Source organism: Aulonocara sp. 'chitande type north' Nkhata Bay, linkage group LG10, assembly GCF_057382095.1.
Source record: "Aulonocara sp. 'chitande type north' Nkhata Bay isolate Kocher_YH1m ecotype deep benthic linkage group LG10, A_spYH_male_GT1.1, whole genome shotgun sequence".
NCBI lineage: Eukaryota > Metazoa > Chordata > Actinopteri > Cichliformes > Cichlidae > Aulonocara > Aulonocara sp. 'chitande type north' Nkhata Bay.
Genome location: NC_141353.1, coordinates 21,692,531 through 21,706,771, shown reverse-complemented (window position 1 = coordinate 21,706,771; position 14,241 = coordinate 21,692,531). Strand labels below are relative to the sequence as shown.

At 41.5% G+C, this 14,241-nt stretch overlaps 2 protein-coding genes across 3 annotated transcripts; one reads left to right on the top strand and one right to left on the bottom strand.

Moving 5' to 3' along the window:
• Positions 1–4,058: 4,058 nt before the first annotated feature.
• Positions 4,059–8,660, bottom strand: htatsf1 (HIV-1 Tat specific factor 1). Its single transcript, XM_086309073.1, has 10 exons — positions 8,418–8,660; positions 7,825–7,989; positions 7,149–7,395; positions 6,874–6,921; positions 6,594–6,748; positions 6,216–6,379; positions 6,010–6,106; positions 5,812–5,901; positions 5,580–5,717; positions 4,059–4,865 (listed from the first exon to the last, which is right to left on the bottom strand). Exons 2-10 carry the CDS (start codon positions 7,987–7,989, stop codon positions 4,611–4,613), a joined length of 1,359 nt encoding a protein of 452 aa, XP_086165199.1. The 5' UTR covers positions 8,418–8,660; the 3' UTR covers positions 4,059–4,610.
• On the top strand, positions 8,651–11,445 carry bod1 (biorientation of chromosomes in cell division 1). 2 transcript variants are annotated; one of them, XM_086309077.1, is made up of 4 exons: positions 8,651–9,034; positions 9,248–9,372; positions 10,522–10,736; positions 10,795–11,445. In XM_086309077.1, the coding sequence occupies exons 1-3, from the start codon at positions 8,885–8,887 to the stop codon at positions 10,733–10,735; spliced, it is 489 nt and encodes a 162-aa protein (XP_086165203.1). In that variant the 5' UTR covers positions 8,651–8,884; the 3' UTR covers position 10,736; positions 10,795–11,445. The 2 variants fall into 2 exon arrangements, with proteins under 2 accessions (XP_086165203.1, XP_086165202.1); XM_086309076.1 differs by having other exon boundaries at positions 8,656–9,034; positions 10,816–11,445.
• The last annotated feature ends 2,796 nt before the right edge of the window (positions 11,446–14,241 follow it).

Genomic DNA, 14,241 nt, shown 5'->3' with positions numbered 1-14,241 from the left:
TATGGTTCCAATCAACAGTGTGTGTGTGTGTGTGCGTGTGTGTGACACCATGTGAATGTTTTTATTTTCCATACATTACTCCTCAGATACAAAGCTCTTTGTTCACACTCTTTCTCCATCTCTCTTGCTCCTCCTTCCTCTCACGCCCTCGCCATCCTCCAGCTCTCTCTTTGATTCTCAGGTTTAAACTCTCTCTCTCTCTCTCTCTCTCTCTATTTTAGTCTTGCTTTTCTTGGCTGCAAGTCAGACCTCAGTCAGACCTAGAGGTCTTTTTCCCAAGCGATCTCCAGGGTGGACTCGAGGGAACAGAAAACACACACACACACTCGCAAACACGGGCCCTGCCCTCACATGCTCTTGTCCATTTCCTCCTCTGTCTCTGCTGTGATCCACAGCCATCTCCTGTCTGCACCTCTTTGTTCATTCATCGTTTTATTACTTTTAAAAACAAAACAAAAACATGTTTCAGTCATGCTTTATTGAGACAAAGAGAACACAGTGTTCAAAATCAAGTATTGTGTTTTTGGCCTGGTGAACTTTCTGCACTCGCTGGTACATTACAAGCTTTGTGGCCTGTTCTAGGACTTCATTTATCCAGGTTAGTCCCTCTGGAGTCAGGCATCTCATTTACAAGGGAGACCTGGCTCAGACTGAGGCAGCACATTTTCTCACAAATAGATCAACTGCACATGCAAACAAATGCACAAGGATGAAGAAGTGATAGAGGAATTAATAAAGCACCAAAAGAACCACAAGCGCTCATTATTCAATACCAACAACAAGTAATGGTAATTATTAGGTACCTTTCTAGTGCTGTCTAATTAATCTATAGTTCCCAGTAATGCATAAACTTTATAACTTGTACGTAAAGTTAACAAATAAATGTAGTGAATATAATTGAAGATACACTCACCAGACACTTACTGGTACCATGTCGGATAACCCTTTTCCCTTCAGAGTTGCCTTAATTCTTCATAGCACAGATTCAACAAGGTGCTGGAAATATTCCTCAGAGATTTTGGTTCATATTGAAATGATAGCACCACACAGTTATGGCAGATTAGTCAGCTACATATCCATGAGCCAAATTTTCCATCCCATCACACCCCAGAGGTGCTCCATTGGATTAAGATCTGGTGACTGTGGAGGCCCTTTGAGTACAGAGAACTCATTGTCCTGTTCAAGAAACCAGTTTGAGATCATTTTAGCTTTGTGACATCACAAGTTATCCTGCTAGAATCAGCCATCTGACGATGGGCCCACTGTGAAGTACGATGGGGATGGTCAGCACCAATATTCAAGTAAGCTTCAGTGTTTAAACAATGTTCAGTTGTTACAAAGGGGTGTGAAGTGTACCAAGTGCACTGTTACACTAGCACCAGCTTGAGACGCTGATAAAAGGCAGGATATATGCATGCTTTCATGTTTTTATGCCAAATTGTGACTCATCAGCTTTGATTTTTCCAATCTTCTTTTGTCCTGTTTTGGTGAAACTGTGTGAACTGTGGCCTCAGTTTCCTGTTCTTAGCTGACAGGAGTGGAACTACAGCCTATGTGCTCCAAGGTCTAAGGAGGTGAGATGGTCTTCTTCATGCCTTAGTTGTAACGAGTGGTTGTTTGAGTTGCTGATGCCTACTGTTGAATCAACAATACACATTTTCTCTTTTTCATACCATTCTCTGTAAACCCTAGACAGGGTTGTGCAGGAAAATCCCAGTAGATTAACCGATTCTGAAATACTCAGATCAGGCATGCTATGTTCAAAGTCACGTAAATCACCTTTCTTTCCCATTTGAACTTCAGTAGTCTACATGCCTAAATGCATTGCAGTGTAATTGGCTTGTTAGATATTTATGAGTAAGTGAACAGTTGTACCTAATGAAGTAGCTGTATGTGAGTGCATAATTACAACAAACTACCTCAAAGCTTTACTCGTGTACAGTATTTACTACCACTGTCTGAGAGCCATATTTAGTAAGTCTCACAGTGGATTTACAGTCCTGACATAAAATTTTACATGTCAGATTTGAAACAGTGGAAATAGTTTTTGTTTACAAAACTTTAAATCTCTTCTTTAAAGAAGCAGCGCTGTTTTGTTTCACCGTGACATAACTGAGAGAGAGCAACGATAAATGAGGTTAGTCCGCTAACAGAGGCGACCACAGGGTTACAGTGCCATCTAGTGGTGAGGCAAAGTAGCACGCAGACGTTCTACACTAACCATGATCAAATAATGAGAACAACGAATATATTTGTATGATGCTGTCCTCGTTGCTGTTAATAAATCCATGCATAAAGTTTGGTTTTCACACGAGGCATATGTAAAACCTTCACAGTGATTCGGGGCTGAAAAAGAATTTAAAAAACAGGGGGAAATGGAAACATTTGGTTTAACATATTGTGCACAACATGTAACTGCAATGCAAATACTTAGCAAACACATGATTCCCTCAAAATAATCCTGTGTGTTCCCAAACTGCTGATGGTGCCTTTAAACAAATATAGTTTGCATTCTTAAAGATTTAAAGCGGCCACAGTTTGTCAGAGATGATCTACGTCAAATACATGTTTGTTATGTAGCCTGTGATTGAAGACGGAAACTACCACAAGCCTTGTATTATTAGACTGATGCTGTACTAGACTTTCATCACTGGAGGGAGTATCTTTTTATTTAATTTTTTTACTGCAGGGAAAGTAGCTGCAGTAAATAAATAGACTAGACACACGCCCTGTGATAGCCTGTACAAGGTGAACCCTTCTGGTCCTAACTGATTAATGCCTTTTACATATTGACTTGTAATATTAACAGTTTACTAAATGATGGGAGACGAGGTGAAGGGGTAAGAAGGCTGAGGAGAGGACTGGAGCATAGGTTGGTGGCGTACGAGAGGAGGAAGGATGGACAGGAAGTGGGGCATGTGGAAAGTGGCAGAGTGGCGAAAAAGAAAAAATTGGAGCATTAAAATGATTGATGGGGCTGAGGAGAAAGCAAAAGAGCAGAAGAACCTCTCTCCTTTTTCATTTTGCCCTTTTTCTCTGTCACTTTTTAAGGCCAGCTTCTGAAATCAGCTGACGTGACATAGTTTAGCATTTTGTAACAGGAGTTTGGTTTCATCCTCCAGCTTGGACTCCTTTTTTATCCACTCTTTCTACTTGGTGAGCCACATTTCTTCTGTATTTTCGTAATGTTTCTGCAGCTCTTCCTTTGCTTCTCACGTCGGGGAATCCTCCAGAGCCATTTTTCCATGTAGCATGTCTCCGGTTTGATCTCTGTCTTCTGTCCCTTGAGAAGTTGCCACAGTGGCCTCCATCCCACTCTATCCCTAGCATCCTCCTCTGTCACACTAACCTTCTCCATGTCCTCCTACATCCATGAACCTCCTCTGAGCTCTCCCTCTTTTCCTCCTCCCTGGCAGCTCCATCTTCCAACACCCTTTGTCCAATACATCAACGATCCTTCCTCATGCCTCCTCTGCACATGTCCAAACCACCTCAGCCTTGCCTCCAAAACACTCAACTTGAAATGCACCGATGATATAATAATGTCCATCCCGGTCACTTTTAATTAGTGCCACCATTACCAAACCATAGATCACAGCAGGTCTTCATTACCATCTTGTAAACCTTCCCATCTATCGCTGCTATCTTTGTGACATGAGTGTCTCCTGTAACACTTGTCAGTGCATCTACCTTTATCTGGTTTTAACTGTGACTCTCCTCCCTGTCTTCATAAAGATGTCTCAAACTAAATAGACACAGCAGTACAGATCAGACTCTTAAACAGAGGCAGGTGAGCAGATGTCCCACCATCGTTGTCTTCACTAACTGGTTCTTGTTTTAAGATTCCTCTCATATTAAGGTCGTTGATGTGCCGAGTAATGTTCAGTCTTTGAAAATCACTTTAATAAAAGTATTTTTTAGAACCAGCAATCATCTTTTTGTTGTTTATAGTGTAAATATGTCTTTAGTAGCCAGCTGTAGTGAAGATTTGGCAATATGCTGAATATAAATACACCTTACAATTTGTACCAAGTGGCTGAGTAAAATAAATGTACAAGGAGTCCCGTTTTTCAATTTTTATGCCATTTTTATGTTTTTTCTTTACAACTTTTGCTCAATGATTTTTGCAGTGTGTGCAAACGCTGATGGCTTCTCCCTTTGCAATCTCACATTTCCATCATGTGATTATTTTATGTTCCAATACTGCTCGGAAAATTGTCAGTGATTAAAGAACGAAACAAAGCAAATGTGAAATAAAATGAAAAACATAATGAAGCCAAACACGTTCATATCCAACAAAGTTTCAGTCTCTCTTGTGTTTTGTCATTAATATTTAGCTCTGTCACCATAATGCATAGTGTCAGCAAACTGCACTGAATTATGGGAGCGCTGTAAGGTGTAGCAAGCTGGTTGAGTGCATGTCTAATTACAGGGTGAACCACAATGATGAAAATAGGTTAGAGAAAATTAGTTTTATTTTCTACATTACAAAACAGCTTAAACTGTCCAAATTCCTCCTCCCTTTCTCAACAGGAAGTTTTCCCAAAGTTCACTTTAAGCAGGACATCCTAGTTGGTTGACACAGGGCCATAAAAGGAGGATGAGAGTATCTAAGCTTCCTCATCCTCACTTCCTGCTAGGCTGCTGTCAGTGGAGTCCACTTCCTCCTCCTGTTGCTCCTCTGAGGACTGCGGTTCTGATTTGGGTTGCTGCTCTGGCTCAGTGGTGCTGGAGGGCTCGCTAGGTTCTGTCGCTGTGCTGCTCTCTGCAGGCTTGGAGTCCTTCTGCTGTTCTCCTTCTCCACCCTCCAAAAACTGTGACCAACCCTTCAGCCGCTCCTCTCGCTCGCGTGTCGTCTCTTCTACCTGCATGTACAGAACATGAAAGGCGAGAGATATTACCACGTGTAGAGTCTAAGGCAGTCTAACGTATCAAAATAATTCAAATATAACCTGTTTTACTTAAATAAATACCAAATGGGACACTGTGCAATCACTGAGTCTACCATGAACTCCTCTGTGTACCAAATTATTCTAGAGATACATGTCAGGCTATCTGTCTGATAGTTAAATTTGGCCTTAAACTGGGTCATGAAACAGGACAATTACAAAACATTCTTTTAAAAAAATACATTTAAAATAAAATAAATATGTTCCCTAAAATTTAATCAGCACCTCATGCAATAAAGTGCTGCTAGCACCCAAAAAAGTGACAATAATGTACATGAACTACAGTAAAAAAAAAAAGATGTACTAACTTTCAGGCACAAAGCACATGTTGAACTGTACAACAGAATGCTAAAGACAATTACAGCTGTCAGAAAGTGAAAGAACAACCAAGTAAAGCTTTAACTGCAAACAGAAGCACAGAAAACGAAGCAGACTCTGAAATCTGTCCCTTGGAACAATTAAAACTTTCGCAGATTTCATTTCATGCAGGAACCAAAACGTCACTTAGAAATTGTGAAACTTACTCCAACTTGTCAGGGAGCTAATTATATGACAGGCTAGGTATTACTGCTTTTGACTGTGAATCACCAAGACCCCCAAAACCTCAATATTTCTGTTGTCTTTATTTACCTGATAGTCTGTCGTTCCATCCCAAAGCTGAGCAGATAGCTGCCTTCCTCCAAACCAGCGCCCGTTGAACGACAGAATACACGCATCAGCTTCCTCAGGCTCCTTAAAAGCAACTGATGCCACGCCGTCCGGGTGTCTCTGCAGCACAAATACAGCCACACATCCACTTCATCTCAACTTTTTCTTAGCTAATTTCCTACCACGACCTTCAAAATACAGAAATCAAACTCACATCAAAGAGGATGACCTTCTTAACTTCCCCAAACTTCTCACACTCACTCCGCAGATCCTCACGATACTCATTCAGCACCAGTGGATCCTCCTACAGAGAGCAAAGAGATTAATGCACAATGCTGTGTGTGTGTGTGTGTGTGTGTGTGTGTGTGTGTGTGTGTGTGTGTGTGTGTGTGTGTACGTGTTCCTCTCACACCTCAAAGTCACTGGGATGGAACATATTCCTGATGATGACAACTTTTTCATGCCTCTTCCTCGCGTCTCCTTTTTTCTCTGGCCTCCAATCCAACTGTCTACAAAACAAAACAAAGAATAAAGAAACAGCGGCCAGTAGTGCTTCTACTGAGGAGTTAATTCCTGCTACACAGAAATAAACAGATAAGAACAGAAAACAGAATTTACTTCTGCTGCTGCTGTAGCTTCTTCTTATAATCTTTGCTTTTCTTCTTCTTTTTGCTGGCGTCATACTGCCCCTTCAGCTCAAACCGTGCGGCTTCCACATGCAGTTTATAACCTCGGACCTCTGACTCATCAATCAGGCGTATAGCCAGATCCACAGACTCCTTCTGCAGAGAACCACAAACAAGTACACACAGTCATTTGACCAGAGTAAAGAAAGCAAGAGCAGGAGATTTGTCTATCCACTCAACAAGAGGACTACAAATAACGTTGTTGCTCCACGTATGGCACCCTCTATGGCCAATATTGCCAATATTAAGTGACAACATTTGCACAGTTATGGTGCGTGTCTGGGGCATTGACCGAGCAGGACAGACTAACCTTTAGATAGCAGCAAAGACCATCTCCCTTCAGATTTCCTTCTTTGTCTTTGTAAAGTTTGACTTTGTACTCTTCGGTGATGGGGTCCCTCATTACAATCCCACACTTTGACATCAGCTCTGCAAACTCCTCGGAGCTGATGTCAGGAGGCAGGCCTGAGAAGAAGAGACCAGGAGAGAAAGATTAGAGCAAGAGAGCGCCACGTGATAAACAGAGTCAGGTACTTTATGGGACGCCAGCTTCTTGGCATTCAGAAGAAGGATATGTAGGTGATACTAACCTGACACGTAGACATTCGTGTTTTTATTTTCATCAATATCAAACCATCCTACGGGCAGAAAAAGGGAAACTGATCAAGAGTGACATTCCACTTACAACTTAAAAATTGCACATAACTGTATAAAAACAGTTAGTAAATTAACATAATAACAGCAGCACAATTTCTTATTAGATTTATATTTCTGTGTGTGTGTGTGTGTGTGTGTGTGTGTGTGTGTGTGTGTGTGTGTGTGTGTGTGTGTGTGTGTGTGTGTGTGTGATTGGATGCCAGTTTACCTTGCTCAGCTTTCCTCTTCTCCCCTTTCTGTTTGGTTTCTTTGCCTGGCGTCTCATGCTGCTCTGAGGCCGAGTTTGGGGCGGGATCTTCTGGTTTCTCCTTTTCTGTTGGTTTTTGTGGTGGTTTGCTGTCAGGCCCGGGTGCTGCTGGGTTGGTGCTGGTCAGGGAAGCGTTCTTTCCATCCGGAGCCGATTTCTCAATGAAGCCATAGTTGGCCTGGTAGGCTGCCATGAAGTCCTCTGTTATCTAGAGGAACAAATCAAACCTACTTAATATTGACACAGAAATCAACTCGGACCAATTTTGACACATCTAATAAAAGCTGTTATCATAAAATAAATGATAACTTTGTTTTTTCACTTTAATTTTACTAGTCAGCGCTTTTATGCTATATAAAAAAGAAAACTACACACTTCCAATAGCCAAGTAAGAAAACTATAACAATATAGTTTCTGTATCAAATACCAACACTCCACAGGTCAGTGCAATACCCTGTACTGTACTAACATCTCTCCAACAGCTGAAGCATGGCCAGAATGGGGTCATGCAACAGGAAAATGATCCCAAGAGCAACAGCAAGTTTTTGACTGTATTTATAAGGTAAAGCTGCTTCAATTCAATGTAGACTAAAAAAAGCTTAAGAAAGAAAAGCTGAGAGTCAAAGAAAGCTTGTACTTTGGGAAACCAGGCCTTCTTTTCATGATCCCAGTCATACACAGTCCCATCCTCTGGATCGGTGTAGGTGTATGGGTCTGAGCCATCTTCATTTCTCTGATCATAGAGCTCTTGCAGCCGCAGCTGCTCCATAAACTCTTTGTTGGGATCTGATTTGCCACTCATCTACGACAAGAAAGTGACACATTAGATTACCATGTTCAGACATATAGAGAGACACTGTATGACAACTTTATCACACCGAAATAGCCTGGATTTAATATCCTGCTCTGGAGTCTTGCACAGGTTCATAATCTGGATATTACTCACCCATCTAACTGCCCCTAGCCAACTAATCACATATGAGTACCATCATTGTTACTATACTGTAACTGCCGAAAATGTCAGCCAGCTGCTTTAATCCTTCACAATGTCAAGGATAACAACCGACAGCTGGACTCAATGTGAGCTAAAACCTACAGCCCGTCTTCAAAAGGGGGCTGTATCTGAGTTAATATCAGGTTAATTCGGTCATTCACCTCTGCTATATTTTTATGTCCGTGATTAACACTTAGATTAAGTGTGTTGATGTTAGCCAGCATGGCTAGCGTTACCTTTCACAGCGATAGTCCAGGCACAGTGAGCTCTGGCTGGTGCGAAAGTTAACGGTGCAGATTATCTTAGTCAGATCCCCGCCACAGAACCAGCTTTGTGCTTTGAATGTGTTATAATTATTCTTTTTTTATTTCTAAATGAACGTTTCAGCGCAACCCGCTAACGTTTTGATTTACCCTCAGTTAGTAACAACGGCACTAAAACGAAGTACATCCGAGGTTATGCCACTTGTGCGCGTGCGTGGAAGACAAGGGGGAAAAGGAGGCATTCGATTTGCTCTTCTGCTTCTACCTTTTTTAAAAGAGCGTCTGCTGTTCAGCAAGACTAACGATCACTTTGTCCGCAGTTTGTTCGAGGGCAATGAATCGAACGTACGTCTTGTAGAATAACTAGTGTGGATAGTTAAGTGGTTGGCTAGTTCAATGCAGCTAACAGGTAAGTAATAAAATAGTCTCCTGGGTTTGGCATGGCCGAGGGAAGCGGTAATGTTAACGTCAATCCGGCCAACCTCCCACCGGGAGACCCGCAGCTCATCGGGATGATTGTGGAGCATCTGAAAAACCGGGGTCTTTTTGATGAGTTCCGTCGGGACTGTTTAGCCGACGTCGATACAAAGGTAATCTACTAACTCTGCTTTGTTTGTGTTTAACTTTAGCTAACCTGACACAAACAAAGTTATCAGTGTCAGTGCCACTTTAACTGTCCTAAATCTATCCGAGTGTCTTTTTAGCTGGCTACAGTATACTACAGTATACTTTCAACGCACAGTGTACTCCGTTACTTAGTGTGCGCTATTGCTGCATATTTACCGCGCTGTTGTTGTTGTCAGCCGGCCTATCAGAACCTGCGACAGAAAGTGGACAACTTCGTCACATCGCACCTGAGCACGCAGAACTGGAACCCGTCCATCAACAAGAACCAGATGAGGAACGGACTGAGGCAAAGTGTTGTTCAGTGAGTGTTTCCTTTGAGCTTTTTGCAACCTTTCAGCTCCTGTTTAGAATGTACTACACATGTGAGCTTCCAAGGAGCCAGACTTCCAAGGAGCTTTTTTTCGTTTACCAATAGTTCTGCAGGCTTTCAGAAGGTCTTTCAAAGTTTTTCTTTGAACATTTGCTGCTTTTTCACTCGTTTTTAGTCCAGCCTTTGTACCTGACTATTGTTTTGTTTGTTAAGCTATGTAACACTGGCTTATGAATCCTTCAAGGAAAAAATGGGCACCTAACTCAAGGAATGAATCTTTCTTGTTGACACGTAACAGACAAAAACTGTATCTTTTGGCATATCATCTGTTCCGGTTTCTTTAGTTTAATCTATGAAAAATGCCAAAGATAATGCAGTTTGACAGACATAAAATGGTATTTTTGCACCAACAAGCTGACTGCCAAACAGTCATTAGCTGAAAAATTGGTGTAGCTCAGCATGGTGTGCAGTGTGTCCTTAAAAATATGAGGACACTGAATGAGTTGCAAGCCTTAAAAACTATCTACAGCACATGAACAGCATTGATTTTCAGTTGTCTGCCTGATAATAGGGTTAATTAACACAATTGACAATGTCACCTATAAAAATTAGTTGATGTGGAATTTCATTGTTGACGTGTCATACACTAAAACCACATAAATGTGTTTTTGTAACTGCAACACACTACAGGGAGGTATGAGGGCTTATCGCCTATGTCGTCTGCCAAGACTGCGCTCAATATTAATGAAGAAGAACGTAGCGCCAACCACAAAACAGGATGAATAAATAAAGTTAAATGCAGACTGTGCAAACCAGAGCTTTCCTTCCACAACAGCACTACTGCAGTGCACACTCACATGTTGGCTTTTGGGTTTTTTTTACATCTAATTTCTTTACGTAAATTAGTAAAAAGACTGTAGTGAACAGGTTATATATAAAATAAAGAAATGATCTGTTTTTGAAGTACTCACTTTTTGGGTTTTTGTGTTAAACATTGTATTTCAGTTTATGTTTACACATGCTTCAATAAATTGGTGTATCTATTTCCCATTTTCCTAGCAAAATATAAAGAAATGAGGAAGTGACTGAAGACTTTTGCACGACCATGCACTCAGCCATAATTTATTTATGTATTTTAAGATCGGGCATGCTGGAGTCTGGTGTGGACAGGATCATAACTCAGGTCGTGGACCCCAAGATGAACCACACTTTCCGACCGCACATAGAAACAGCCATCCACGACTTTCTGTCAGGGGACAGGAAGGAGGAAAGCACCTCGAGTTTGAACTCTGCTCCATCTGAACAGACAGAACCACAAGAGGCTCCGTCTGCCTCTGGCCCCAAAACCCCCTGAGGTGTGTGTTTAAAACCCAAAGCACAGCGTAAGGTCGACAGCAGCTCAAAAATGAGTAGTCTCTCTCTCTCTCGATACAGGCACACATGCTGGTCTCTAGTGGTCTGCACATTCTGTATGGCTGCATTAACCTTTGGAAAGGTGCAGCATCGGACGGGTGGACGATGAAGAGGAGGAAAGAGGAGGCTGTTTTGTGCCTCCAATTCAATGGATTAGTCAGGAGTGTGTCATTGCTCCTGCGTGAGGCTGCTTCGGGAGAAGGGCTACAACGCTGAGTGGTGCACTGTCGTCGTTTGAGTGTGGATTGTTAATTTTTTTCCGGTACTGGCTTTTTTTGTTTGTTTGGGGTTTTTTCCAATGTGCATTACTTTTTCTTTCTTTTTTTTTTCTTTTTTTTAGCAATTATATATTTTTTAAATACAGAGCCAATTGTTCACTCACTCTGTTTATGCCTATGATATAGACATTTTCCAGTTTCCTGTTACTTTTTTTTATTTTTATTTTTTATGCTTGCACACTGTCTGCACTCATTTTTGATAGACTGAGGGGGAAAAAACTAAATTACTGAAGAACAATGCAATGAATGAATTTGTTTCATGTTTACAGGCCATAATTTTTCATTTCATCATATCAGATTTTTCTTTGGTGTGTGTGCTTAATATGAAGTTTGTCCATCTCATGTGCTTACATTAAAAACAACTGCCACCATGTCCCTCTTTGTCTTTCTCTACCTCCTCTTAGTTGCTAAGCTTTCATCAGTGGATACACCATATTTTTATCAGTTTGTCTTTAAAGGAGATGGCAATACAGTTAACAGAGAGGAAATGACAGTAACGCTTTTTAATGATGGAAACCTCTGCAGCAATTTCTGTGTAAAGAAAGCTGGTGTATGGCGTTTATTAGTTTTCTTTGTTAAGTCTAACATAAAAGAAGCTGTCTGACGCAGCATTTCGCTCAATATGATCATTACCCGATGCTGCTGAAGTGAAGCAGAGCAAAGTCAAAGATGTTTTATTACAGACACAGGTAAGCGTTTTGCAATTTGGCATATTTTAAAAAGTTTAAATTTCTCCAGTGTTGAACAGTAAAAATGATGCTTTCTTGTCCGAGGTCATTTAAAAAAAACAGCGGGACAGCACTGCACACAACGGTAGACTGATGCATAATAAGCAAGCGAATAATACAGAAAACAGATTTGAGATGGGAAACTGTTCTTGAAGAGAGAGAGAGAGAAAGAGCGATGCAGGATGTGCGATCGTGGTGGAAGCAAATCAGCAAAAATAAAAGGGAATTAATGACGATGTTTATCAAACCTGAAGCGTAGTTTTGATCTTCTTTTGCTGTTTGTTCAGTGAATTTTGGTTGGAGAGTGACAAAACCTGCAGCTTCAGAATCTGTGTGCTGTAGGCTTTCAGCACTGAAGGTCTGTGTATGTTCAGGCGTTTCTGGAAAAGTAGATTTGTATTTAAAAATTGATTTAGGATTCAATGAATCGATATGGTGTTATTCAAGCTAAAATTGATTTAAATGGGAAAATCGATTATTTAAACACACCCCTAATAAGAACGGGTCCATCTTCCATGTACCTAAACGGTCCCGAACTTTCCAATTCATTCTCTATGGGAGTCCTAAACCACTACGAATGTAATATATTCTTTGTCCACTATAGTCTTCTGGCGCTGTTGCAAATTTATACAGTCATGTTTGGTGGTGAGTATCCCCGCCTGTCACGCGGGAAACTGGGGTTCGATTCCCTGACGGGGAGGCAATACGTTTTCATTCATAATGTTGAAAGTCAGACTGTGACATCCTTGGGAAGGTCCTTAACCAGTGGCGGAGCGGGGGGGTGGCTTACTGGGCTTAAGCCCGGGTTGTTTTTTCAGAAGCCCGGGGTCTTTTGGAGTGTATTTTTTTTCATAGTTAGATGCCTGGCTGACAAAACAAAAACTACACACAATATTTGAAGCACTGCGAGTGCGCTCTTGGAGAAGCGCAGCCAGGCAGACAGAGGAGAACTGAAGTTTGACCAGGTACCAAGGCAAATCATTCGTACTGTACAAACAATGCAAATATGACGGTGTATCACCAGGGCTGGACTGGGACAAAAAATCGGCCCGGGCATTTTGACTAGAGACCGGCCCACCAGGATAAAGATTGAAAATGTGACGTCATTCAGGGGTAAAACCGCAAAGGATTCTGGGAACTTGTGGCAAGAGGTACTAGCGCACGCAGGCGTTCAATTGAACTCAGTTACACAGCGATAAAAAGAAACCCAAAAAATGCCAAGAAGCTGTTGTATTATTAACTGCAATAGCTGGTCGCATGACAGCCACGGGAAGCCGACGGGTAAAGAGATTGTTTTTTTGTAATCGGATTACGTCGTTGAAGAGAAATTTTTAAGCCATGTTTCCGAAGTAAGAGCCGACAGATGGTCTGGAGTTTTGTAGTATTAATACGTCATTTTTCTTAACATAATTGGTGATATAGGTTACAAGCAAGTCTGGCGCTGAACAGAAATTGTCGCGCTATGCTCCTTTGTTTATTGTGCATAAATAGTGAATTGTCCTGACACAATATTGTGTTTCGCTTCTGTTATTACCATGGTACATTGACAAAAACATATACTTTTATTCACAGGGTAAAACAGTTGTTTTGTATCACTAATTGTCCAGTGCAATTACAGCATACAATATTGTAACGACCGTGGGTTAGTGGAGCTGAACTGGCTAAACTGCTCACTAGCTAAAACGGCTAGCAGGGCTCTAGCAGCTATCGCTAAACTTCGCAACAAATGGAGAGCGCTCACGCCTCATACACCGCACGACCCCGAGCGTCTCAGCAGCAGACTGATAATCCCCAAATGATCCAGCAGGAGGCTGTAGTGGTTCACACCAGTCGTTTATTTACCATCTTTTTCTACAACAACGTAACGCTGCTGACACCGAACCCCTATCACGCTCCCACCACATAGAGTCGCGGTGTCAGCCAACCATGCCAATTCAACCCACTCCACAGAACACACATCAACTTCACTGTGGCTTACATTAACATAACACTAACACAACATGCGAATCAAACACATAGGAACTAGCAGAACGATAGAAAACACAGACAACACAATACCCAGAATGCACCTGGCTAACAACCCCAGCCAGGTCATTACAATATTATTGTCACTGCTACATTTCTGTAATGCTACCAGAAATTATTTCCACTACTAATTAATTACCGTTGAGCTCAAAGGTTATATTAATAAACGGTTAACGAATGAGACGATTTGTGAGACTGGTAAACTTACCTTTGTTCGTAAGATGGTCTTTAGTTCTACACGGTGCATTTCAAGGTCCTGCACCCATCCGTCGGTAAACTGTACCTGGACTTGTTGCAGTGACCTGAAGTTACTAAACTTCACGAGTGTATGCACTCACTCCAAGAACCGTATGATTATAAATCTGAGCGTGGTGAAAGTTGGGCAGCACGCTAACATCTTTTGTCCCTCTGTGCGC